The 26,469-nt window shown below is 33.3% G+C and overlaps 1 protein-coding gene across 4 annotated transcripts in view; it reads left to right on the top strand.

Moving 5' to 3' along the window:
- Window positions 1-26,088, top strand: part of PPM1B (protein phosphatase, Mg2+/Mn2+ dependent 1B) — a 63,394-nt gene extending 37,306 nt beyond the window's left edge. The window contains exons 2-7 of one of the 4 annotated variants that reach the window (XM_074331936.2): window positions 3,010-3,869; window positions 8,394-8,511; window positions 13,292-13,403; window positions 13,775-13,832; window positions 17,200-17,284; window positions 24,340-26,088. In XM_074331936.2, the coding sequence (XP_074188037.1) occupies window positions 3,024-3,869; window positions 8,394-8,511; window positions 13,292-13,403; window positions 13,775-13,832; window positions 17,200-17,250 (1,185 nt within the window). In that variant the 5' untranslated portion in view covers window positions 3,010-3,023 and the 3' untranslated portion in view covers window positions 17,251-17,284; window positions 24,340-26,088. Of the gene's footprint in view, window positions 1-3,009; window positions 3,870-8,393; window positions 8,512-13,291; window positions 13,404-13,774; window positions 13,833-17,199; window positions 17,285-22,469; window positions 23,523-24,339 lie in introns of those variants that run through there. The other 3 variants (XM_019748623.3, XM_019748624.3, XM_019748622.3) reach the window with 3 other exon arrangements.
- Window positions 26,089-26,469: the final 381 nt, after the last annotated feature.

Genomic DNA, 26,469 nt, shown 5'->3' with positions numbered 1-26,469 from the left:
ACACTGGCTTCCCCACACTGTCAGTACGTCAAATGGGCCAGTGAGAGATCCTAAGGAAGGGTAGAATTTTCACATCCTCATTTGTAGTCAACATTATATCACATTGAAGTTTACATGTGATGACGTTGATTTGCATATGATCTTGTTTCAACTAAAGTGTATTCAAAAGAATGAGCAAGTGACTAAAAGATTCCTACCAAAAAACAGATTGATTAAAATTATAATAAAACACATAACGTAAAAAAGAGTTAGAGCTCCTAATCCCAGTCTGAGCTCTTATTATGGCATAGAAACTGTGGTATAATCAGATCTGAAATATCAACCTCTCAGGAAAATCTGAGATTGTCAAAGAGGAGTATTTGAAATATGGTTCTATATTTACTGTTGTTGAAACTACCTTGCCTAACTAAGTGTACAGTGTCGCTTAACATATAGCTAAGAGGTAGCATATCATAAATTAGCAAGGCATTTAGAAAAATTATGCATTCTGAGGATAAAAACTAACCTTTAATAAGTTTTTTCCAGAGATACTTGACAAAACCATACAACATTCAATGCAGTACTTTACAGAATTTCACTAATTTTAATTATAAATGTTTACAAGGCCCCTTGAGGTTTCTTGTTGAAGAGTAAAAGACAGGAAATCATACCACTGGGGAAATAACTTGTTATTCCTACCTTGGTTGAAGTGACTGAAATAATAATGTAATGTATGGCAAAAAATTAAAAGGTGTTCCTTTGTCATCAAATTCCTTTGTAAACTGCCAATTTGAAGAAATCAGTATCAGAACAATTACACATTGTGGAAGGTTGGCTTTAAGGTTGATGAGCGTATAGGTGTTTGTAACATACTTCCCCTTAGTATTTGCTAAGTTGTGTTTCAGTGATAAAGACTTCTGGGGGGGGGGGTGAATAGTAAAATCAAATAGCTGCTACACAAATGTATATTGTCAACATAAATGGCTTCTCTAATAACCTTTTCTGGAAGAAAAACCATAGTCACTTAAGGTGAAAAATTTCACTGCATCATTCACAGACAAATTACTGCAACAAAAAGTTGACCAAGGAGTTTACTAAGAGCTGTTAGAGTGTCATCAATGTAGTTTAGTTAATTTTGTGAAAGCAAGACCTTTAATATATATAGTGAGTTATTTACAGTGCTTATAAATGAGATGAGAAGTGATCAAGAAAGTAATTTTACCACATAGAGGTTTTCTGATTGTCTTATAGCAAAAAGTTCTTTGCTTTTGAAGAGTTATGGAACTTAAAATAGGAGTTGCTAACTCTTCAGCGGTCTGCAGATATTTTGGGATAAAAGAAAACACACTTACTCTTAAGCTTTTCAAGAGTACAGTTACTTAGAAAGTAGTGTTAGCAAAAGCATTTGGGAAATAAATGTTTGGAAGTGGTTTTTTATGATTTTTGTTGGGAAAAAAGGTCATCTATATTGACTGTCAAATTTGTATATTTTAAATACATGGGAATTCACGTATATATTCTAGGAAAACTCATGCATATGCACCAAGATTGTTCAAAACAGCACTGTTTTATAATTTTAAGAAATGAGAAATAACTCAAATATTCATTGATAGTAGAATGGTTAAAAATTGTGGTACAAGTATACAAATGGCATGTTATGAACTATAGCTCTGCATCAATGTGGATGAATCTTGGATATACAATGTTGCGCCAAAAAAAAAGTGCTAAGAGTAATACACACTGTACATCAATGTAAAATGTCAAACACATAAAACTAAACAGCAACACATGAAATTGTTTAAACTACAAGGGATGCTAATTATAAAATTCAAGATAATAGGAGGCTTCAGTAGTCTTGATAGTATTCTGTTTCTTAAACTGTTTATTTTATTACAATTTAGCTAAATGTATACATTATATAAACGCTTACATATGATATTTCGTGGTGTTTAAAAAATTAAATCATATGGGACAACCCCAACTTTAAAATGAGATCAGTTTGGAACTTTTTAAAAAATTGTCAATTTGTGCAAGAATGCAGTCCAACTTGTTAACTCTGGGGTGAAATATGTAAGATTATGTTATATATTATTATCCGGTCTTATAGTAAAATAAGACCAGGTCTTATATTATTTTTTGCTCCAAAAGACATATTAGAGCTGATTGTCTGGCTAGGTCTTATTTTTGGGGAAACACAGTAGTGAGTGTTAGCGCCAGGACAGGCTGTAGGAAACATTCCAGGGCATGGTGTTGTGGTTTGGAGAACAGTCAGTCCGAGTAAAGTGGGACGGGAGGGTGACACTTGGTGGTACTTTGTAGTTCTGTCTATGGGTTTATTAGCAATAATATGTTTTTTAGCACATCATAAAAGTTGTATTTGGTTTTAACAGAATCCAGGTAATGGATTTCAGTCAATCCAAGTAAAGTTTTCAATTTGGTATACAGTAAAAGCTTGAACATCAAATGTTTGTAGAATGTAGATTTTATGCTTTAACTGAATTTTGGGGTTGTCTTCAAGATCACTGTGGGGAAATCTTGATTACAACACTTGCTTTTAGAGGAAGTCCTTCTAAAATATATCAGCATACTCTTTATTGAACAAGATGTTGCACCATTCTGAATTCAATCTTACGTACTTCATCCCAGAGTTAATAAGTTGAATTAAAAAAACACACACAAAAAACAGGTTTTGTTTCTTGGTTTTCCTTTCTCCCAGAACAGTGGTTCTCAACTTGCTGCACATACGAATCACCAGAGAGGCTTTAAAAAAATACTGATATCTGGGTCCCACCCCCAGAGATTCTGATTTAATTTGTCTGATGATTCTAATGTGCTAGGATTGAGGAACACTTTTCTAGAAAAAGGACGTACTGGGAAATTTTCTAGGTTTCTTTTTTCTTTTTGGGGGCTGTGGTGCCACTAAATTCAGATAATAGTGAAAAATATACTTGGATAAGGGTTACTAGAGAATAGATGGAATATTGTAGATAAATTCTCAAATTTCAACACCTACAATTTATTTTCTTTCAGATCCATTACTAACCATGGGTGCATTTTTGGATAAACCCAAAACTGAGAAACATAATGCTCACGGTGCTGGGAATGGCTTACGCTACGGCCTGAGCAGCATGCAAGGCTGGAGGGTGGAGATGGAAGACGCACACACCGCTGTCGTAGGCATTCCTCACGGCTTGGAAGACTGGTCGTTCTTCGCAGTTTATGATGGTCATGCTGGATCCCGAGTAGCAAATTACTGCTCAACACATTTATTAGAACACATCACTAATAATGAAGACTTCAGGGCAGCTGGAAAATCAGGATCTGCTCTGGAGCCTTCAGTGGAAAATGTCAAGAATGGTATCAGAACTGGCTTTTTGAAAATTGATGAATACATGCGTAACTTTTCAGACCTCAGAAATGGAATGGACAGGAGCGGTTCAACTGCAGTGGGAGTTATGATTTCACCGAAGCATGTCTACTTTATCAACTGTGGTGATTCACGTGCTGTTCTGTATAGGAATGGACAAGTCTGCTTTTCCACCCAGGATCACAAACCTTGCAATCCAAGGGAGAAGGAGCGAATCCAAAATGCAGGAGGCAGCGTAATGATTCAACGTGTTAATGGTTCATTAGCAGTGTCTCGTGCTCTGGGGGACTATGATTACAAGTGTGTTGACGGCAAAGGCCCAACGGAACAACTTGTTTCTCCAGAGCCTGAGGTTTATGAACTTTTAAGAGCAGAAGAGGATGAGTTTATCATCTTGGCTTGTGATGGGATCTGGGATGTTATGAGTAATGAGGAGCTCTGTGAATTTGTTAAATCTAGACTTGAGGTATCTGATGACCTGGAAAATGTGTGCAATTGGGTAGTGGACACTTGTTTACATAAGGTATGTAAGTCTTTTTGTTATAATTAAAATACCCTATTCATTTTGAAAAGACACGGTAAGTAAAATTAAGGAAACTTAAATTTTGAAAACTTAAATGTTTTTATTAGGGCAGACCTGTATATTTTAAAATTATTTTCTTCACCAGACATGGAACCTTTTTTTTTTTTTTTTTTGCCATCCTTCCTTGTTTGCCTCAACCTTCTAATTTGAAAATTAAGTTTGAGAAATTTGTGGTTTTTGCTGTCATTTAAGTACTTTATGGCTTGTTGTGTGGCAGAGGCATCTATACAGAATTGTGACTTTTGATTCAAATTCTCAACATTGGCAGTAGCTGTCTTGTGCCTGATTATGAAGCAGTTTGATGAAATGTGTATATCGTATAATTCTGTACTAGATGTACAGAAGATCAGGAGACACATAAAATATTGGAAGATATACTGGAAACTTAGGCTAAGTAAACTTTTGTCCTTTAGTTCTGAGCCTCCTAGCAGCTAAGGTAAAAAACTGAAGTAAAAGTATGAGGTGTATATTTCTTACTGAGTAATAAAAGAAGCTTTTTCCTAGCAAGGAGATCATACGGAATTTACATGTGACTCTGTGTAACTAATATATGACGTGGTGGATAATATCTTTTGTAGGAGATATCAAAATACTTTATATATATATATATATATATATATATATATACATATAAATGTTTGTATCATCACTAATAAAAGACCCAAGGCTAGTTAATATAAAATGTAATCCTGTGAAGAATTTCTGTGGAACACTAAAGTTTAATTTGGATGTGTAATATTCAGTGAATCTTAGCTTGATACAGTAATGGGAAAATTCTAGACAAATAGATAATTAGCAATTCCCTTGGCAGTCTTTAAAATAGTGACTAGTTCCAAGTGGATTTTTGACAGCATCTATATAGTAATCAATTAAAGTTTGAATGATCTGGCCAGTGCCTGAAATATGCAAGTATTCTGACTCTGATTAAAAAGGCAAAACTAACTTTTAGTTATATGAAATAAAGGTGTTGTTGACTTATTTATTCTGTCTAGATTAGAACCATTCTACCTCCCAACCATGTAAGTTGCTGTGGAAAGTACAGTCACAGCCAAAAACTTTCTCGAGAAAGATCTCAATCTATAGAAATGCCCAGGTTTTGGTGAAATATCTAATACTTTTCCATAGAATGGGAAGATAAACCTTCAAAAAGAAAATTTAAGAGCTAGTAATTCTAGTTGGCAAGCATGTTTTTTTCGCCAGACTAGCAAATGAAAACAGGATTTTCTTGATTATGAAAATAGCATATGCTTGTTCGTGAAAAAAAAAAAAAAAAAAAAAAAAAAAATCCAGGTAATACAGAATATATAAAGAAACACTCAGAAATTTTGCTCCCACCTAAGTTGGCTTCTTGCATTGTTGTGGTATTTATCTTTTCAGTCTTTTTTGCCGGCCTGTTAGTGTATATATATTTATAAAAATGAGATCAATATACTTGTTATACTACAATCTGCTTTTTTCATTCAACAGTATATTGTACAGAGAGCTCCACGTTTATAAGTATTGATCTAAATCATTTTTCATGGTTACACATCATTCTGTTGAGTGACATATAGTTTTGAGGGAATAGCCAAAAAGCTATTAGGTGTGTAATCTGAAGTCAAGAAAGAAGTTTGTATTGTGGATCAACTGCCCTCTCCCTTCCATTGAAAGGATGCTGGTGTTCAGGAATTTGGCTCCACGCCTCTGAAGGTGGGGTTTCAACAATTCTTGTCGCATATTTCACTTGATAGCTTTTATCATTTTAAAGTGATTAGATATTGGTGGTAGTGTGACATGATTCTAGGCAGAGTCCTAGAATCTCAGAAATGATAAATGATAGTAATAGGGACAAGAGGTTGGAACACGGGATTCATTCCATTTTGGTGGAAGCTGACCATCACGTTTCCTTTGAATGAAGCCGTGTTCAAATTGAAACCAGTTTTGAGAAGTTTAGTTAGCTGTTTTGTATTGAAACATAATATTATGAACCACTGCGTGTTCCTTATGGAATTAAATAAACCTCTTATCCATTCTTGTTTTTCTAATTAACGTAATTTTGTTACTCCCCTTGTTTGTATTGGAAAACCAATGGTTAGCAATAATATAAAACCATGTAATTTGAATAGAATATGATCGCTTTGAATTTAGTTTGAAAGATTGAATATAAATTTTAAAATCCATGGAAAGCACTTAGTCCAGTGCTTAGTACTTAGCAATTTCTCAGTAGGTGTTAGCTTCTTTAAGAGGAGAGAGAAATAAAAGTAGATCCAATTTTTAAGTAGATATTTCCCTGACAATAAATTTAAATATAGTGTTAATATTTTCTACCACTGATAACTCTTGTCATACCCTGTAGTTTACAAACACTTTTATATGTTAACTCATGAAATCTTGGGGGATTGTGATAGTTATCATAATCACAGTAGTTAATCAATAAATTTTTGCTTTCTATGAGCCAAATGTTATTCTAAGCACTTTACACTTTTAAAAAAACTCATTTAATTTTCACAACTTAATAAAAGGTAGTTAGCATTATTGTTTTTAACAATAATTTTTCAGGGTTGCCATTTAACAACATGAAGCTATCTGTAAATGTCGAATGAATACGTACATCCTATCAGTTGGAAAATTAATTGATGATGCAAGGACGATTTGCAAAAAACCAAAAAGGGAAGAATCTTTTTCAATTGCTGTATAAAAATTACTGAAATGCTCATATTTTGAGTTTAGGGGAAAGTCATCTTTTTGTAGAAATAGAAGCAGCATCATTGAAATCACACATGCTGAGGTGTAAATGTAAATTATTTCCTTTAAATATCTTTGGATATTTAAACTTGTTGAAACTATCTTTCAGCTAATTTGTCAACTAATAGGCTGTATCTTTTATAACTTCTAAAAATCTAATGGAGATTACATATACTGATTAGGAATGACTAAACAAACAGTGCTCATGCTGTTGTTACCAAAATAGAAAATGGTTAGAAGGAACTGGATTTCTAAAAATATACGGCATTGATTCTGTTTATTCATAAAATTGCTTTAAAAAATCATTAGTGTTCAGTGAAGCTTGATTTTTGAATATCTATGGTATAAAGTTTTTGCTTGACCTCAGCATATGTGGTAAATCCTGATTCTTGTGGAATAGATTGACTACCTTTTTTTGCTATTTGGAACCATATATGTGTGTATATATTCATACAGCCAATGCAATATTTCTAATATTAGTGATTATGAAATTTTTGGTGGGTTTCATTAAGGAATGAAATTAGTTTGGGCCATTTTGGAAATCCTCATTCCCCTCTCTCCCCAGATATCAAAAATCTGATAATATACTCATGATAGTTCTTCCTACTAAAGCATGAGAGTCTGTGGAGAGTTTACTCTTTTTGAAGCCTTCTTAAGACCCGCCTCCACTGCCTTCAAACTTTGCTTCACTAATTTTTAAGAAGGAGTGACAGAAGTTCTTCAAGGCCTGCCTGTTTGTTTTTGTTTTTTTGGCTGTGTCATGTAGGTTCTGAAACGGTAGCAAGTCTGAACCAAACAATGCCTGCCTGGATTCTGGTTATAATTACTGAAAAGACTAGAATAGAATGGGTATGGCCTTGGCTTTTTTCACTTGGGTTGGCAAACCCCACTATCACACAAAATAGCTACCAACTCCATTGACTTAATTTTTTAGAGCGGTGAATAGGGAAAAAAGAGCTTGAAAAAAATCACTATTCCAAAAACAGTTTCACTCCATTCTAAGCAGCTCGGTTAAAGTAATGCACCTATAGGAAAAGTAATGAGAAAGTGTTTTAAAGTTAGTGCTAATGCATGGTAATAGAGAGTATATATTCTGTGCTTCCTTTTTAATATAGATCATTTGTAAAATCCAGTGTCTTCAAAATTTATTATATCTGACTACAGTGTATCTCAGCCATCCACTTACATCCCATTGTTTTTTGCTGTACTCAGAACAGTTTCTAATTTAACTGTTTTCTTTTCTGCTTGTAGTTTAGTTTGGTGTCTTGGTTATCCTAATTAACAGTTTTCAGCTATATCAAATTCAGTAGAGATTTTAGTAGCATTGCTAAATGCAGGTTAATTAGCTGGGGGAAAATTGCACATTTGTTTGGGAGGATGTTTTTGGCTTACGTCACTTCAGGAATATCCAATCTTGAGTGGGAAATAGTTTAGAAGATTTAATATGTATGAAGATATATCTTCAATTCTCAGATTGTAGAATAGTGGTGGGTAAGAATAAGTATACAGTGTAATCAAAAGCCATAAAATAATTACAGGTCTGCCCATACCTAAAGACCTTGTTCTTCATGGTATGCTTCAAATAGTTCTCTTTGGAATGAAAATAACCTGTTGAATGTGTACATTCTGTTTGATTAAATAAACTATGATTGCTTAATGTAACCAACTCTGTTTTGAAGTAAATAATAGAAAGTAGACTAGAGAAATATAATTATTTTTCTTTCTTTCTTTAATGTACAGGGAAGTCGAGATAACATGAGTATTGTGCTAGTTTGCTTTTCAAATGCCCCCAAGGTCTCAGATGAAGCAGTGAGGAAAGATTCAGAGTTGGATAAGTACTTGGAATCACGTGTTGAAGGTAAGAAAGATGTCTTTTTTTTTTTTAAAGAAGGAAAGGAAAACTATTCTTCCTTGTTTATCAAGTAGTTCTTTTAAAATTTCCTTAGAAAAAAACAATTAAGTATTTCAAAACAAGGCCTTAAAAAGCAAACATCTATGTGCCTAAGATTTATTATCACATCTTGGACCAATGTGTGGGAATTTATTGGCAAGGAGAAAGCAATATGTCTGTTATACCACCAAAGAGAAACATAATTTGAAAATAGTCTGTTAAAGCTTACTTTGTTTTTCTTTCCCTGATTACATTTTTAGTAGGAAGTGAAGAATCCGTTGAATTTTGCCTCAAATTTAGAACACCAAAGTGCTATAATTCCACTAACACTGTATCTCCCTTCCCAAGTTAATTATAGGAATTCATCACCATTCTTTCATCATACCGATAGAGTTAACATTGATGTTGTGAAAGATTACTAATTTCACTTATTTTTAGCTTTGTTTTACAGTAATTTTAAACTTACAGAAAAGTTGCAAAAATATTAAGAGAACTTTCATATACATGTAGTACCGTCTACCTAGAGTCACCATTTGTTTACATTACACCTCATTTGACTGTTCACTTTCTGTAGCATACTTTCTGATTCATTCCCCCCCTCTTCTTTTCCCCCCCACCATATTGCTAATTTTTTCTGAACTAATTGAGAGTAAGTTGCAGATATGATATCTCAGTACGCCTTAATACAAAAAGGACAGTATCTTCAAAACTGTACTACATCCATCAAAATTAGGAAGTTAACATTGATATAATATTATCATCTAATCCATAGATCCCATTAAGATTTCCCCAGTTGTCCCAGTTACGACTTTCATTGGTCCAGGATCTAGTCCAGAGCATGTGCTGCATCTAGCTTCCATGCCTCTTTAGTTTCCTTCCCTGTGAAAAAGTTGCATTGTTTTCTTGTTTTTACTGACCTTGACATTTTTCAACAGTACAGGTTAGTTACTTTGTAAAACGCCCCTCAGTTTGGGTTGGCTGATGTTTCCTCTTGATAAGATATAGGGTATACATTGGCAGAAACACTTCAGAAGTGATGCTAGATCCTTCTCAGTGCGTGGTGTCAGGAGGCACACCATGTGGTAAATCTTAATTTTCATCACTCGCTTGAAGTGTTCTCTTTCAGGCTCCTCCATTGCAAAGTTAATTAAAATGAACAAACAAAAAAGTTAATAAATATGTTCTACTTATTAATAAGTGTTCAGTAGGGAGGTTCTTTGAGATTATGTTAATAACCTATTTCTCAAATTTTCACCTACCAGTTTTAGTATCCATTGGTGGTTCTTGCCTGAATCAGTTGCTACGAGGATAATAGGCAAATGGTGATATTCTAATTCAGTTATTCTTTTTATATGTATTAGTTAGAATTTTACTGTAAAGAAAAATTTTTTTCTCTTCTGCCCATTTGTTTAATTGAATCCATATGTGAGCATGGATTCAGATTCCTATTATATTGTGTTATAATCTGTTACTGTTACTGTCATTTTGATGCTTATATTGTCCTAGATTTGGCCAGTGCAAACCCCTTCAAGCTTGCTCCAGTGTCTTTTGACCTGTCTCTGTAATTCCGTGAGCAGTTCCTTACTTTCTGGCATAATGAAATACTCCAGGCTCATCTTCTATTTCCCTGCACCAACCCTGAAATGAGCCACTGTTCCAATGATCTCTCTTTTAATTTTATTTTTATTTAGGAATTGGGATTTGTGCATAAGGTGTGCTGCTGGGGTATTTCTGTTACTATACCCTCTCAAAAGATAGAGCTGTTCCCTGCCTCCCTCCTGCTCTCCCTCCCTCCCTGCCTTCCTCCCTTCCTGTCGGGATCTATCTGGTCTATCCCACCAATAACTAACTCTTGTGGAATACAACAGAGTTCATTCTAGTTTTCTCTCTTCATATTTGTAACTCTTCTCCTACAATGAAAAACCTGGCTCCTATTATCAAGCTAATTTGTCACTGCTAACCCTTGTGTAGCTGCCTTACTTACTCTGCAGTGGCTTTCAACCCCATTCTAGGTCACACCCCCACCAGTACTAAAGCTTTGCTTACTGTGCTCAGCTTGAATACCTCATGCTGGACCCTGCTACTGCCACCATTGTCCCTTCACCCTTGTAAGCCTCACATTGTTTAGCCTTATCGAAAGGATTTTTGGGCTAAAAATCCATTATTCAAGAGAGGGAGGGGAGAAGCTTTATCTTTAATATAATTGCTGATGTGTTTCTGTTTAGATCTATTCTTTTTCTTTTTTCTCCTTGCTTGCCTTCTGTTGGGTTAATCAGCATCTTCTGTTCCAGTTCATCTCTGCATTTGCTTATTAGTTATACATTCTTTTACAAATTCATTAGTGGTTACCCTGATAAATTGACAATGCATGTTAGAGAGTGTGGCAGGATCCCCAACTTAATGACTACATTTTGATTTTATGTGTGGTGTTTAGAAATAAAATTACTTTTTTTGAAGTTATACTGTGTTTCCCTGAAAATAGACTGGGATTTATATTAATGTTTGCTCCAAAAGATGCATTAGGGCTTAAGTTCAGGGGATGTCCTCCTGAAAGATCATGCAAGGGCTTATTTTCCAGTTAGGTCTTATTTTCTGGGGAACACGGTATCAGTTTTGTTTGTTTGTTTCAAGCTTGATGTCATTCTTACAAAGTTCTTTCCTGAATTCAGGATTACATATTGACCTATATTTTCTCCTAACACTTTTATGGGTTGATTTTTTTTTTTTTTAATAGTAAATACATTTGAATAATAAAATTAATAATCATGATGTCGTAGGCTTGTAGAATTTGGTCTCTTATGAGTCATGTTTTGGATATAGTAGCCATAGTAATTGGTGAGAGTTTTATGAGGTGAAGATTTGCAATTTCAAATGTGTAATTGCCGCAGGAAAACTGCGTGCATTTGCAGGTTTGGCGGGGGAGGGCAGATTTCTTAATGGAGTTATATTGCAGTAGAGACCAATTCTTTTTTCTTTTCTTTTTTTTTTTTTTTTTTTTAAGTAGAAGAGTAAAGCAAGCAAGCAGAGGGTAGCAAGGAATACTGGTTAGGAGGGTCTCTGAGAAAAGAGATTTGAGCAGATACCTCTGTATGGGAGAGAATGGTTATCTGGGGGAAGAGGATTCCTGGCAAAGGGATCGGCAAAGACTGAGAAAGGAACGTGTGTAGAGAGAGTGACGAGATTAGAATTAGCTGGTAGAAAAGTGGAAGGCTAAGGGAGGCTGCTCAGCAGCAGATTGTGGAGGGTTTTACAGACCAAAATTAGGACTTGGGAGTTTATTCCAATGGTGATGGGAAGTATTGGAAGATCTTGAGCACTAGAGTGACTTGATCTGACTTTTTTCAGAGGCTCTCAGTTATTGTGTGAAGAGATTGTAAAGACGGGACAGGAGTGGAAGCCTGGAGACCGATTAGGAATCATGCATTAGTGTGGGTGGCAGATGGTTGGGGGGGTTGCACTGCAGTGAAAACTGGTTGGCAGAGTGCTAGGCTGAAGAGGTTCTCAGCTGGGGGAGATTTTTAGCCCCCATGAGTTGTGTGGCAATGTCTAGAGCATTTTTGGTGTCATAACTGAGGGGATGCCACTGGCATCTAGTAAGTAGAGGTCAGGGATGTTGCTTAACATTCTGCGATGCACAAGATAAACCTCCACGACAAAAAATCAATCGTCCATGTCAAAGTGTCAGTAGTGCGGAGGTTGAGAAACCCTGCTCTATAAAGATACAAGTTTAAGGTAGAAAAATTATACTCCTGCCTTTGTGAAGCTACAGTCTGTGCTACAGTAAACACTGTGTACAATGGGAGTGTGTTGCAGTGTGCCTACTCCAGGCGTGACGTGGAAAGTGGAAACCTGAGGGATAAACACGGGTTAACCATTCAAAGAGATTGTTGGTTGGATTGGCATAAAAAGTGATCCAAAGCAAGGAAAAAGTACATGTGAAGATCTAAAAGGAGAAGGCTTCTTTGAATAGAGCCTGTGGAGATAATAGCAGTCAGGGGCAGAGCTGAAAGGGAGTAAAGTTTAAGGTCACAGTGAGGCTTGGTAAACAGTCAGATTTTGCATCTTGTGGGCTGCTTTGGACAATGCTCTTTTGTTGTCTTAAAAGTAAGTTGCCATTGTCTGATTTTTGAGGAGTTTATGTCTTGATACTATCCAAATAGTCATGGTTCAAAAATCTGTTTTCCATAAATTATAAATACAAAAGAAACACGTAAATGTTTTGTTCTAAGCATTAGCAAGTTCTGGGATTCATTTTCCCTTTTTACTTTTAAATAAATTGTTGTAGAACATAACTATTTAGATGTCAAAAAACCTATAAAACAATTTTTAATTTTTCCTCTTCTCCTTATAATTTTTATCCATCCATTGCTTTTATTTTCCTATAATAGTATTAATAGTTTTTATAGTATTTTTACATAAAGTCAGATCAAAAGTGTTTCTCCATGTAGCTGTACTATGTTCATAGGGATTGTTTTTGGTGCTTATATTATTTCATTCAGTGGCTATACCAAATTTAACTGTCCCTTTATTGTCGAATATTTAATTTGTTCCAGTTTTTCTTTTATGAATAATGCTGGGATGAGCATATATATGCAAATCACTTTATATTACCTTTTTTTGTTCTGTGTGATGTTTGCTTTTTATATTTGAACATAGGTACTGGCAAATAGTACACCCCCTGTTTTCACTTCTTTGTGAATACTGAGTTGATCACATTAATTTAGGAACTTTTTTTAAAAACCTACAGAAATTATGGAGAAGTCGGGTGAGGAAGGAATGCCTGATCTTGCCCATGTCATGCGCATCTTGTCTGCGGAAAATATCCCAAATTTGCCTCCTGGGGGAGGTCTTGCTGGCAAGTAAGTAGAACAAAAAGAACTTTGAGTTTGTTTATAATTAATAATTAAAAGTTTTGGGTAAGAGGTACATCAGTTACCTAAAGATGAAATGGGTTGATGGTTCTTATACTAGAGAAGATCTATTTTATCTAAAAGAGATTGTTTTTAAAGGAATTATTTATCATACTCTGAGGATAAAAGTCCTTCTTTCCTGGGTAAATAAGAACAAATGGGTTGTGCGGGATCAAATTCTGAGTGAAATGTAGAAACTATGTTTTTGGCAAGTATTTAATGTCACAGTTAATTTTTGAGTGTAGTCAAGATGTATTATTTTAAATACCAGGAGCTTAATAATTGTACTTTAATGAAACTAAAGCTAAATTATTTTTTAGGCGCAATGTTATTGAAGCTGTTTATAGTAGACTGAATCCACATAGAGAAAGTGATGGGGTAAGTTTTATTTTATTTCTCAAGCATTTTTAATAATTTCATAATATAAACACTAGATACGAATATACTCACATAATGAAATCTTTAATAAATTACTACTGCTTTTATTTTAAGGAGTCAGTTAAAGTTTAAGGAAATGTATTGCAATGGAGGTAGAAGTAAAATTCTTTTTTGTAGTATGTTTGTTGTCACTTAATGGGTATCAAATGCCTTTTTGTTTGGGCTGTACTTATTTCCTCCCTGTATGTCTGCCTTCTCTTTCTCCATTAAATCTTAATTTTGAGGCAAAGAATGTGCTTTTAAGTATCTCAGTTTCTTCTTTTGCTAGCATCACTGGAAGTTAGTGATAGTGAATGAATTGTTAATTTAATAACCACACCTTTCAGTGCCCTTGTGTGCTCAGTTGAATACCTGAGGATAATTTCTTTCTAATCTCATTGTGCTGTGGGTTTATGTGTTGAACTGAGATAACCATTTTTGTTGTATGCTGCTGTGCTTCATCAGAGCAAATCTCTTTAGCCCTTTACTTTCCTTAGAAATACTGATAAGCTGTTAGCTGCTTCTCTGCAGTTTTTGTTTTATTTACCAGGAGATAAAACAGTGTTGTTGTTTTTTTTAAATTGCCCTAAATTTCAAAGATAGTAAGTCAGATAAGTATTTTCTCAAAGGGTTTTTAAGTTTTTGGACATCTGAAATGAATAACTTAATTTTTAACATGTATGCTTCAAAGATTTAAGGGAGCCAGACTTAGTAATGAGCTTGCTGAGGAGAAACAGGCTCAACATCCAAGTCTCCAGCTTCCTTTGGCAGCCACTGGTAGCAATTATGTATCATCTCCGTTGCATCTTGTTTTCCAGATTCATTACTTCACAGCAATATCATACTGTCTTTTTTATTAACAGTAAACATGTCCTGTCAAAAAGGAGAGTTTTATAATTAATCCATTTTAGTGAATTGAGCGAAAGTGATAGCTATATATTGCTAATAAGAGAATTTATATCTTGATCTAGAGCAGTGATTCTGAATCATGCTCTTGTGGCAGGTACCTCAAAATACTAAGAATTGTATCCAAAGCTGTGAAAATTGATTTTAAAATAAAGATATGTGATACATTTAGAAAATTCTAAATCAAACAATTGAGGATAGGATGTTGACATAACTAAAAAGATGGTGGTAATTGGCAGGCAGAGTGAAGAGAGTCTTACCTCTTCAGCTGGATTATAGGTTCCATATAGCATCTGCCACTGTGGTTTGAAAAAATAAGCCCTCAAAAGTTAATTATTGATACATTTATTAGACATATAAGTATTCCTGTTTCTTCATGTATTTGAAATGCAACCCTAGTGTGTGATCTTAAAAAATTATTTCATTACACCTTGCTGAATTTCTTGCTCCAAAAAGTTGGCTGCTTTTACTCCAAACAAGATTTTTAAAGTGTTTTATAGCCCTAAGTTTCTGTTAAACATATACCAAGGAGGACTTTTAAACTTTTTTTAAAAATAGAAAATACTTATACAGTGTAGTTTTATAGACAGTGAATGAATGGGCAACAGAACATGAAGTTACGGTGAAATGCTGAGATGTAAAACTTGCCTTAAGTATGATTATTATATAACTATATAAATTAAGGAGATGTATACTTAATTACCTTCATATATAAGCTTTCTATTAATATCGGCAGATCAAACAGTGACAATCTACCATGTAGTGAATTGATGTGGAGAGCAGACTACAAAACATAAGACATGGTCCCATCCCTACTCTAAATGCAGCTTGCAATATAGATATAAACACAGAAGTTAAATAATAAAAATGTTCCACATCCTTTAGTGAAGTAAAAAGAAATGACAAAATCTAGGTTGTGATTATTTGCCATGTGACTTGTATAGTGATTGCTGGGAAAGTCAGATTTTCAGAGAAAAGATAGGATTTGAAGAATAATTTGAGTGGCAGAAGTGAGATGAGGAGGGTGATTGTTCAGGTGGAAGGGGGAGAGCCAAGAACAAAGTAAAGGCTATCTTTGACAGAAAGGACATCATGTTTACTAGCGCACAGTACTGCTGTGGTGAAAAATAAGAATTTGGGATATCAGAAGTAGTTTTGAAGAGACTTGGAGAGGCCTTTTGAACTTTACATTTTAGATTGAAGAGCTGCCATATGTTTGGAGCATAAGAATGATAGACTCAAAGAAATATCTGTAGTATTTTAATCTGTTAGAAATATGTGCAGTATTAAAGAGATACTGGAAGTTAAGTAGTTGTGAAATAATTAATTGCAGAGATCAGGTTGATAACTGTAAATTCATTATTAGTAGACACATACATGGGTTAGAGAAACTTCCTATTTACTATAACAACTTAGCTTTTGCAGCCTGGAATCTTATTTTGGGAAACATGCCTTTATCTTTTCAGAATAATCATAACCTTGGAAAAATATTGAACCATAATCACAAGTAGCAGAAATGTACTAAAAAATACAGAAGAAGCAGAAAAAAAGGAAGAAATTATACATGTTTAACTAAATTACTAGCTCTCACCTTGACCTGCTATAGAAGTGAAGTAGGCGCGTCTTGACTTCATTAGATCTGTGCCATGTGGAAGATGTCGCCAGGAAGTACAGTGGCAGGAGCTGGTAGTTAATTTACAGAATGGGAAAGAGGAAAGTGTAGAAATTCAGAGGAGATGACAATTGGGGGGGTTGTATAAAATTAAATTTTTTAATAAATAATTTTTTTAGGTAACTTGAAAAAAAGAATGCTAGTGAGAGTTAATCAGAGATTCATTTAGATTCCTAAAATGTCTGTAGCAGAAATGTAATTGTTCTGCTGTAAATGCCTATAAGTAGTACCATTAGAAATAGGGATTCATTCATTTTTCTTTAAAAAATCTTTTGGTTAATCTTTTGCTTAAAAAACTGAGTTGAATGTGTCAGAAATTAATTAAATCATTAAAATATATTCAGAAAGTCCACTAGGGTAATCTTATTAAGTTGTTTACTAAATGTGTTTCTTAGTTCAACTTTTTGGAATATGCTGTCTTTTTAATGTAAGCAATATTGTATTTTCCATACTTTTAAAATCAAAATCTATAGAAAAGAATCTATAATAGCAGGAATTCTTAATGAGTGTGATTTCCCCAAAATGCTTTTGCAAGTATATTTATGTGTGTACATATATGCTCTTTAATGATGAGTATGTCTATGATTTTTGTCAGTTCCTCAAAGGAGTCTGTGACCCCAAAAGAATAATCACCTAGAGGACCAGAAAAAGTAAACTTCATTTTGCTATAAGTTGTTCTTATATTAGGCCAAGCTCTGAGATCGCCCTCTTTTCCTTCTTCTAAAATGCTAGTTTGTGTTTTTTAACTAGAATATAAATTCTATGAGATCTGAATCTTCGTCTGATTTATTATGGCTATGAAGTCCCAGCACTTGACAGCAGTGCCTGGCATATGGTGAGAGCTTAATTAATACTTGTTAAATAAGAATAACATTTCTGTTTATTCATTTCTAGTTGTAGTTTGCTAAGACTATCCTTCAGTCATACAGTTAAAAAAATAATTTGAGTTTGATAATTAATATGAGAGTAGTTTTGAACTTTATATTTTCTATGCAAAAATGTAAAGTTCTTTCCCTCAAAGAAGACTTATAATGCTTTTGAATTAGTATACCACTGATCAAGTAGCTGTGTGAGTTGATGATATTGCAAGGGTAAAGGGGGAACGTGCGCGCGCGTAAAATCATAGGTAATCTCAACACCCTTCCTATGAAGAAAAGACTGAGAATCATTGAGATGAGGTAGCTTGCCCAGGTTGCAAAGATAAAATAAATAGTGTACTCAGATTTGAATCTTAAGTCAGAGTGACTCCAAAAACTCTTCTCTTTACACCTTTCATGCTGCCTCTAAGAGATTACATATATATCTGTAGCTGTCTGTCTACTGTCCAAGAAAAATCATTTCGTATTCTTTGGTGAATCTCATGTTTAATAGTCTTACGCTACTCTGTTTTTCATGAGGAATATTTTATAAAGTTGTTAAAAATAAGCAGTTAAGCCTGGTTTCTTAGTTATTTTTCACTTAAATATACATTTTTATTTCTCCTAATCCAAAAACTTTTTAAGGTATTTGGATTTTTGAGAATGGGAAAAAGAACAAAACCCCCAAAGAATGTCCACATTCTGTTTTCACATCAAGTTTTATATAGTCTTTTAACTTTTATTTTAAATAGATCAATTACAATAACAGTAGCTGCTTTTTACATTTTTGCATCCCAGTTTTAGGACTTTATGAATACTAGTTTTATGTAAATTGTTTCTTGCTTACTTTTTAACTGGTCAAAGCATTTTTTATGGAGAAGACCTACATTATTTGAAAATGGACTAACTTTAGTCACTGTTTTTTAAGGTATGATTTGACATCTCTTAGCCGTGTGGTTTTAACAATTTTAGTGACTCTTTAAAATTTTTTCAAATTCATTAAATTTTACATGATCCTTACAAATAACACCTAATTTATTAGATTCTTCATTAGTCATTGTTAATTGTATTTCATGAAATCACATTGGAGAATCTTTAGTTCTAAAAATTATTTTTAGCTGATAGAGCATAGGACTCCACAAAAAACACAAATAATACATATTAGCATAATAAATATACTAGTATTCTTTTTTCCACTGTTTTTAGCTAATCATTTGAAAAATTTTGCTTATGTCAACTGAATTTTTTAAAATTCCTACAATTAAGATTAGCTAGTGAAATTTTATTTTTTAAATGTGCTTAGACCTTTCCCCCTTTTGTTTGCTTTGTTTGATTTACCTAGATTCCTGTGTCTTATTTGGTATATTTTCATTAGAGATTTGATTTTTAAGCTCTGCTAGTCTAGATGACAGTAGAACCTTACAAATAGAAACAGAGGAAAATCCTAAATTCCCCTCTCTGTAATTGCCTTAAGTTTATTTTGCTGAATAATTTGAACCATCCCATCTATATGATTTTTTTGTCCTGTAATTTTATTTCTGTTTCTATATCAAGGACATATTCTACAGACTTTAATATGAAGTAATTTGTGGTCTAGTTCCAAAATAATTTAAACCAGTATTTATTTAGAGTCTATTTATCTGAGGCACTTACTGTGCAAAACTGTTCCTTACCATAATACATTCAGAAGAACACTGAAAAGGACATAGATGTTAATTACATCTGTACACAAATCTGAGCTCTGTCACTTACTAGCATTGTCACCCTGACAAATAAATCTCTCTGAGCCTTAGTTTCTTCACTTAGAAAATTAGGGCTTCAGTGCCTATTACTTCGGGTACCTATGAGGACTAAATGAAACTATATATATATATATAAAATTCTTAGCACAAACATTAATTTTCCTTCCCTGTGTGGTAGGGAGGATACTGAAAGTAATATGAAATTATCTTTACTTCAATGAGTTTATAAGTCTAATCGGAGAGACTTGCGAACAGTTGCAAGGTGGAATTAATTGCTATGATAGGTGTGTATACTTGATGTACTATATATGTATGAATTCAGGTAAAGAAAATGCAGCTAAATAATAGGTTCCTTTTCTGATATTAATGAAAATCCATGAGTGATGTAATAGTATTTTGAAGAATCAAATGAAATGGCTGGGGAAGAGGTTTCACCCATCCATCATCTGTCCACCACAATAGGGAAATGTAATTTGCTGTCAGATAAAATGACATTTAAATGGGGCCAATAGCTGGAGTTCTTTTCAGTTTAGTGGTTCTATGATGCCAGCCGCTATAAATCCATGCCTACTTAATTTATAGATTTGATTGTAATGTGTTTTTTCGAAAAGCAACTACGTCTCCCCAACTATTGCTACTACAGCAGTTTGCAGGAACATAGATGATTACTGTAATAATAAAGGTGTCAGATGGAGAGTGAGAGGCACTTATCTTTTGAATCCACCAAAATTGACTGAAACACAACCAATATAACAACCTTTGATCCAACCTTATCGATAAGTCCAAGTAAATAGAGTTATACTGTTTAGTCTATGTCTGTGGTGCTCAACCTCGGCTGTATGTCAGAATCACGGTCAGACTGTTTTAAAAAGTCACCCCAACCCCCCTGAATTTGAATATCGTGGGATGGAACTTTGGTATCTGTATAAATTTGAAAGCTCCACGGGTAATTCTGATGTGAAAACCAAGGTTGATAATCACTTACACTATGTGTGAGTCAACGGCCCACTTGAAGCAGATTTTTTTTTTTTTTTAATGTCCTGGAAGTTTTTTTTTTTTAAAAGGGAGTTGTTGCTTTGAAGTTTTCTTGTGGAGGGGAGGAGCTTTATGCCCGTCATTAAAAATTCTTTGTGATATACTCTCCAGTAGAGAATTGCCTTTTGGAAGATCTGATTAAAGACTAATAAGCACTAATTGTTCCATCTTAGCCTTTCCTGGATAGATTCAAATGAGAAACTTTATTTAGGGAAACATGTTTATTTAGTACAGAAGAAAAGGTAAGGGGGGAAAGTTAAAAAAAAAAAATCCTTAACAGAGCATATTTTATTATTTCCACACAATAAATTTTGAAAATTAGATAAAGTTATTTTGACAGTTAATGTGCTTAATGTAGAAAATTGGAGAATTCAAAGGAAAAAAAGCATCTGTAACTTCATTATGCATTATCATTATTTATATAGTGCAGTGTTTTACCAGGCAATTTATATATAATATATATAATGAACAAATACATGGACATACACAAACAAACACATAAAACATATGCTTTACACACTATTATCTCTGGCTTTTTGCCGCAAGTGCACTTAAAAAAAAAAAAAAGCATTCAAGTACTCTCGTTTTTCTGTAAACATTGTCATTTATTATGTGGTTATACTAGTGTTCATTGCAGAATTACAGAGTAACAGTCTCCAAAGATGGTTAAGAATTTCTCTCAGATCATCTGTATTAGTAACCTTTTTATTGTCCCAACATTTTATGACGAAAACTTCCAAACATACAGAAAATTGAAGTGATCATAGTGAACACCTGTATACATACCTTCTCTCTATATTAAATAATTGTTAACATTTTACCATATTTGCTTTATCTCTTTATACATGTATGTGTATAAAGAGATACTTTTTTCTTTTTTTGGCCAAACCTTTGATAGCAAATTGCAAACATCATAATATTTTACCTCTAAATATTTTGGCATGTACCTCTTAAGAATGAGGACAGTTTTCTACCATGTTTCCCCGAAAATAAGACCTAGCCAGACAATCAGCTGTAATGTGTCTTTTGGAGCAAAATTTAATGTAAGACCTGGTCTTATTTTACTGTAAGCCCGGGTATGACATGACATGACATGACATGACATGACGGGTATAATATAATATGATGTAAGACCGAGTCTTATATTAATTTTTGCTCCAAAAGATGCATTAGAGCTGATTGTCCAGCTAGGTCTTATTTTCGGGGAAACACGGTACATAACCATAACTTGTATCTAAGAAAATTGATAGTAAATTTTATAATATCTAACATCAAGTCCAAATTTTCCAAGTTTTCCCTAGAATGATGTTTATAATTGTTGTTTTGAACCATGGTCTAATCAGGTTGTGAGGTTATCGATCAAGTATATTAAACAAGCCTTTAATCAAGCCCCCACTTTTTCCCCGTTGACACTGAATATGAAGAATCTGAGCCAGCCTTTTATAGGATGTCTTACATTCTGGATCATATGATTGTTTTCTTGTGTTGTAACTTGATCCTCTTTTTCTGTTTCGTGTAAAGTAAGATTTAACTTTATTAGGTTTATATTAAACATTTTTGGCAAGAACCACAGGGACATGGCTCTGTACTCCTAATTCATCACATCAGGAAGCACATAATGTAAGGTTGTCTGGCTTTTAGTCTTTCAGCTTAACTATGATCAGCTTGGATTTTAGAGCTTGTTCTACTAATGAGATTACAAGTAGCTACTACTGTTGTAGAAACATGTAGGTTCTCCAAAATTTAATAAAATATATAAAGGATAAGTAGTTACTCATACCTTATTATAATGTTTAGTATAATTTGTCTATTTTTATCTAAAGATATATTTTATTAAAATAGTTAAAGGAAAAAAGTAAATAAAATTTTTATCCACAAACTCTTTAATTTCCCCAAAATCCAGTTTAAGCTTATATAGTTTTACGTTTTGTATCTTCTCTCTTACCTGTCATTTAGCAGAAATGATGAAGAAACTAATGTTCTAATGGCTTGCTTTTCTGTCCTTTCCTATTGCTTTACACACTAATTTCCTTTTATACTAAATCATTATAGCCAATTATTGTTTTTTTAATAAGTAAGTCAGTTTTAGGAAATGCTAATGTTGCTGTTGAATTCTAATAGCAGAGTAAATTTCAAATTAAACTTAAAATTACAATGTGATATAAGACGTAAACTAGTTAATGGTAATTGCTAAAAATAACTTGAGATATTTCAGTTGGAAATTTTTATTAATTGACACAAGACAATACTTATTTAATGAAATGTTCTCGTGTGTAGACTATATTACTCATGGTAGAGAAATGAGTGTTTTGCTGTGATATGTTATGAAATACATGTGATATCCTAGTTTGTCTACTGACACTGGGGTCTTGAATCTTAAAAAAAGGCCTCCGATGAAGCAGAGGAAAGTGGATCACAGGGAAAATTGGTGGAAGCTCTCAGGCAAATGAGAATTAATCATAGGGGAAACTACCGACAACTTCTGGAGGAGATGCTGACTAGTTACAGGCTAGCTAAAGTAGAGGGAGAAGAAAGCCCTGCTGAACCAGCTGCTACAGCTACTTCTTCGAACAGTGATGCTGGAAACCCAGTGACAATGCAGGAAAGCCATACTGAATCAAAAAGTGACCTTGCTGAATTAGACAGCTGTAATGAAGATGCAGGGACAAAGATGGGTGGTGGAAAAATATGACTACTTCGTGGTGATATTTTTGTGATCCTTTGATTTGATGGTTTTTTGCTTAGGAAGTATAATGTATGCATTTATATAACCGTTTTGTTATTTGAATCTTGGTAAACTAGTTTTATTATATTCATTTATAGCCTTGTTTTTTAAGAAGGCCTTTGCATACACCTTTATCAGACAGTTTAAAATTAACTATTTATAGTACTTTGAATTTAATAAAATTATATGTCATTTCATATTGTATGCCAGAGTTGTGGCTACCAGTTATTGAAGTCAGTAAATTCATAGTAGATAGGATTAGAGATTACTGATTAGCGAGATTAAAATGTATTGTGGAAAAACTTGTTAATGTAGAATTATACTATTTTATTATTTTACATATTAGTATACTTATAGTTAGCTTTGTAATAAATTTGTGTTTTCTTTAGTAATTTTAGTTCTTCAAAGAATGGCAGATGTTGGTCTGTAATTTTTTTTTCAAGGATGATTTGTGTGTTCTTTGACTTGTTTATATTTTACATCTCTGTAGTTTTATTTTTAGAAGTTCTGAGCTATTGGATGTGTGGTTATTTTTCCTTTCTCTGTATTCTTTATGAAACATAATTTTTGAAAAACCTGTGTATTATTCATATAGCTTTGGTTTGTATATTCTGTATAGACTAACTACATACATCAAAATGTATGTCAACCAAGTGTTTAGAATGAATTATAAGTGTTTAAGTCCAAATAAAGCATGTGATGTGGAATAATCTATGCATGTTGTACTTATTTTTAAATTATTTTTAAAAAAAACAACAGGCTTGGTATCTTGGAAAAATACCAATTAGAAATTCGTTTATATTTATGTAAAATTTAGAAAATGTCTGGCTTGCCCTTTTCCATTAACTAAAAAAAAATTTAGAAGTCTTGCTTAAAGTAAATCAATTCCGTTTCTTATCCCCTTTTTGTGGTACAAAATAGTAATATTTGGACAGAATGGACACACATAGACATGTCAGAAAATTGCCATGGTGAGCATTTTAAAGATTTCAAGACTGTCAACTTCACTGCAGGTGTTCATCAGATATTAATAAACGCAAGAATTACGGGGTGTTTTAAATAGTGCAGATACAAGTTTTGCCTTTGTTAAAATGGATATTTAAAGTACAGATAACTGTTAGTCACATGGGAAACCATTTCTTAAAACAATTATTTTGTGAATGTAGACATTAACTTTTCTTCTTTGTGTTTATATTTATAATGTGTCTAAAGTTGCTTAAGATACCATAAGTTGAAATTTTGGAATCTTCAGAGGTTGCTGATGTTTCAATCATATTTTTCTAATGCTGGAATACTTTTAAGTGGTGTAAGAGGAAGGCATTTGGTAGAGAGGGGAGAAAAAAAGCAGCCAGTTATCTATATTGTATCCATGGGTATACACACAATATACAACACACACACCTCTCTGTAAAAGTACCTTTTCAAGCGAAGGTAATTTGTTCGTCTAATTTTGTTTTTTTGAATTCAATCCAACCTGGAAGTGGTGTAGGTAAATAATAATAATAATATTCTTCCTTTTCTCTTCCTGTAGGGTGCTGGAGATCTAGAAGACCCATGGTAGCCTTATAAACCTTCTAAAATGCTTTTGATTCTGAAAATTGGGGGAAAAAACTTTTAATCACAATTTTCTTCAATACAAGGGAAAAATATTCTTGTGGATTTCCAACGTTTTGTGATACGAGCCGAAAATCATTAGCATTTCCCATCATTTGTTCACATTTGTGTTTTCTGATAATGCCACTTGTAGCATTGCCTGTACTGCAGTATTTTTGCCAACCTCAGGCATACTGGTTACATCTGTATTGAACTTGTGGCCCTAGAAACCAATGGAGTTACTTCACCACAAATAACTATTGGGCCTGAGGTGCATGGGAATATAGTTAGCTGTTCTCTGAAGATACATTATGTTTTTTTTTTTTTTTTAAACAAGACACAACATATAAGCATGTAAGAGTAAAGAATTATATGAGATGTTCCTTTTTTCAGTTCACCAAGTTGGAAGCCTTTTGCAGCTCTGTGGCTTGAAATTTCATTTGAGCAATTTACTATAGGATATATTTATTAATTGTTATTTAATTTTTTTCCAATTTTACCTGTATTACCAAACTGGGTTCTCCAATAATGTCCAAATTGTAATGTTGCCTGCTTCAAGATAAAGTGTATTTGGCAATAATATTATAAACCCTTACAAATTTTATGCATGTATTTACTACATCCTTCAAATCTCACTAGAAAATCTTTGAAACCAAATGGATTAATTTATGGCTATTTATAATTTGCTTTGACATCTCACTGCTGCAAATTTTTTAAATGATGAAATTTGCCTTTATAATGTAAATTGTGATTTTTGTTTTACATGTGGGTTTCTATAGTTTTAATTTTTCAGCTTTTAAGATACAAGTTTTGTGTAATTTGGTATAATTTTTAATTGTTTATGTTATTTTAAAAGCTCAGAATATCACATTGAAATGACTATAAATACATTTAAAATTATCTATTTTAGATCTAAGGAAATATTACAGAGATATTTTCATGGGTTCAGTAACCTTTCATTTTATAACATTGGGCACGGTACAGAGTGGCTGTCACATGAGGTACTTGAAGATTATTAGTTTAATTCTATTTTTACAATAACCTTGAATTCTTTTTGAGTTTTGCATGTATCCTATTAATGCTGAACATGAGAGTAAAATATTTATCTAAAAGAAGCTATTGGGGAAGGAGAAGCAATGAATGTATCCATTCGTACACGGCTTACATGTTGTGGATGCTTTGTAAACATTTCCCTATCTGTTTAAATTGTGTTTCAGCAAGATATAATTGCCCTTGTGTGTAATTAAAATGAGTCATCATCTGGTCCTAAGTGAGATGGAATTCATGGTATTTTCTGTAACATTTTCCTGAAGCTGTTTCTGGAGAGCCACACATTTGAATTCAGACAGCTTCCTTGATCATTTGATTTATCGTGCACCTGATTTTTGGTCTAAAAGGAATTATTGCCACGATATATTTTATTTATTCTTTAGATTTTAGCCTTGTAAGTTAAAGTGCTTTACATGATGATGTTAAAAGCTATTTGTCCCTTTACTGGGTTTGGGGGGCTGTTAAAAGATAGGGAATGAAGAATGCAAAATGGTTTATTGTTCAAACTGTCCACTCTGATCCAACCCTGTACTGACAGTACCTTTCCAGTATGATATTGTGATGTTTCATACAATGCAGTGAACATAACCAACTTGTTACCTAAATAAAGAATTGATAAAAACAGTGTGACACATTACTATCTGGTATGATTTTTTAACATAGCAGTCCAGTTTTGAGTGTTATTTTAACCATTTTATATAGTTAGAATATTTATTGTGAAATGTTTCATACAAAACTGTGTAGGTAAATTATAATCCCAACGAATCAACCAAACTGTATAGGACAATACTAATTAACCTCTTCTCACTCCCAAAACATTTTCTATACCACTTTTAAAAATCTTTCTCTGGGGGCTTTAGTGGCCCTTGAAATACAAATGATGTGTGAGTTAGCAAAAGAAAAACCCATAGTCAGTGTTTAAACATCTGAGCGCCCTAATCCAGCTGTTGTAAAATATTTTGGTCTCAGGACACATTTAAATCATTAAAAATCCCAAAGTATTAAATACTTGAAGTAT

The sequence above is a fragment of the Rhinolophus sinicus genome, chromosome 2 (assembly GCF_057876585.1).
Source record: "Rhinolophus sinicus isolate RSI-liver-muscle chromosome 2, RSI-T2T, whole genome shotgun sequence".
Lineage (NCBI taxonomy): Eukaryota > Metazoa > Chordata > Mammalia > Chiroptera > Rhinolophidae > Rhinolophus > Rhinolophus sinicus.
The sequence above is the reverse complement of the archived record's forward strand: the minus strand, read 5'-3'. Positions and strand labels throughout refer to the sequence as shown.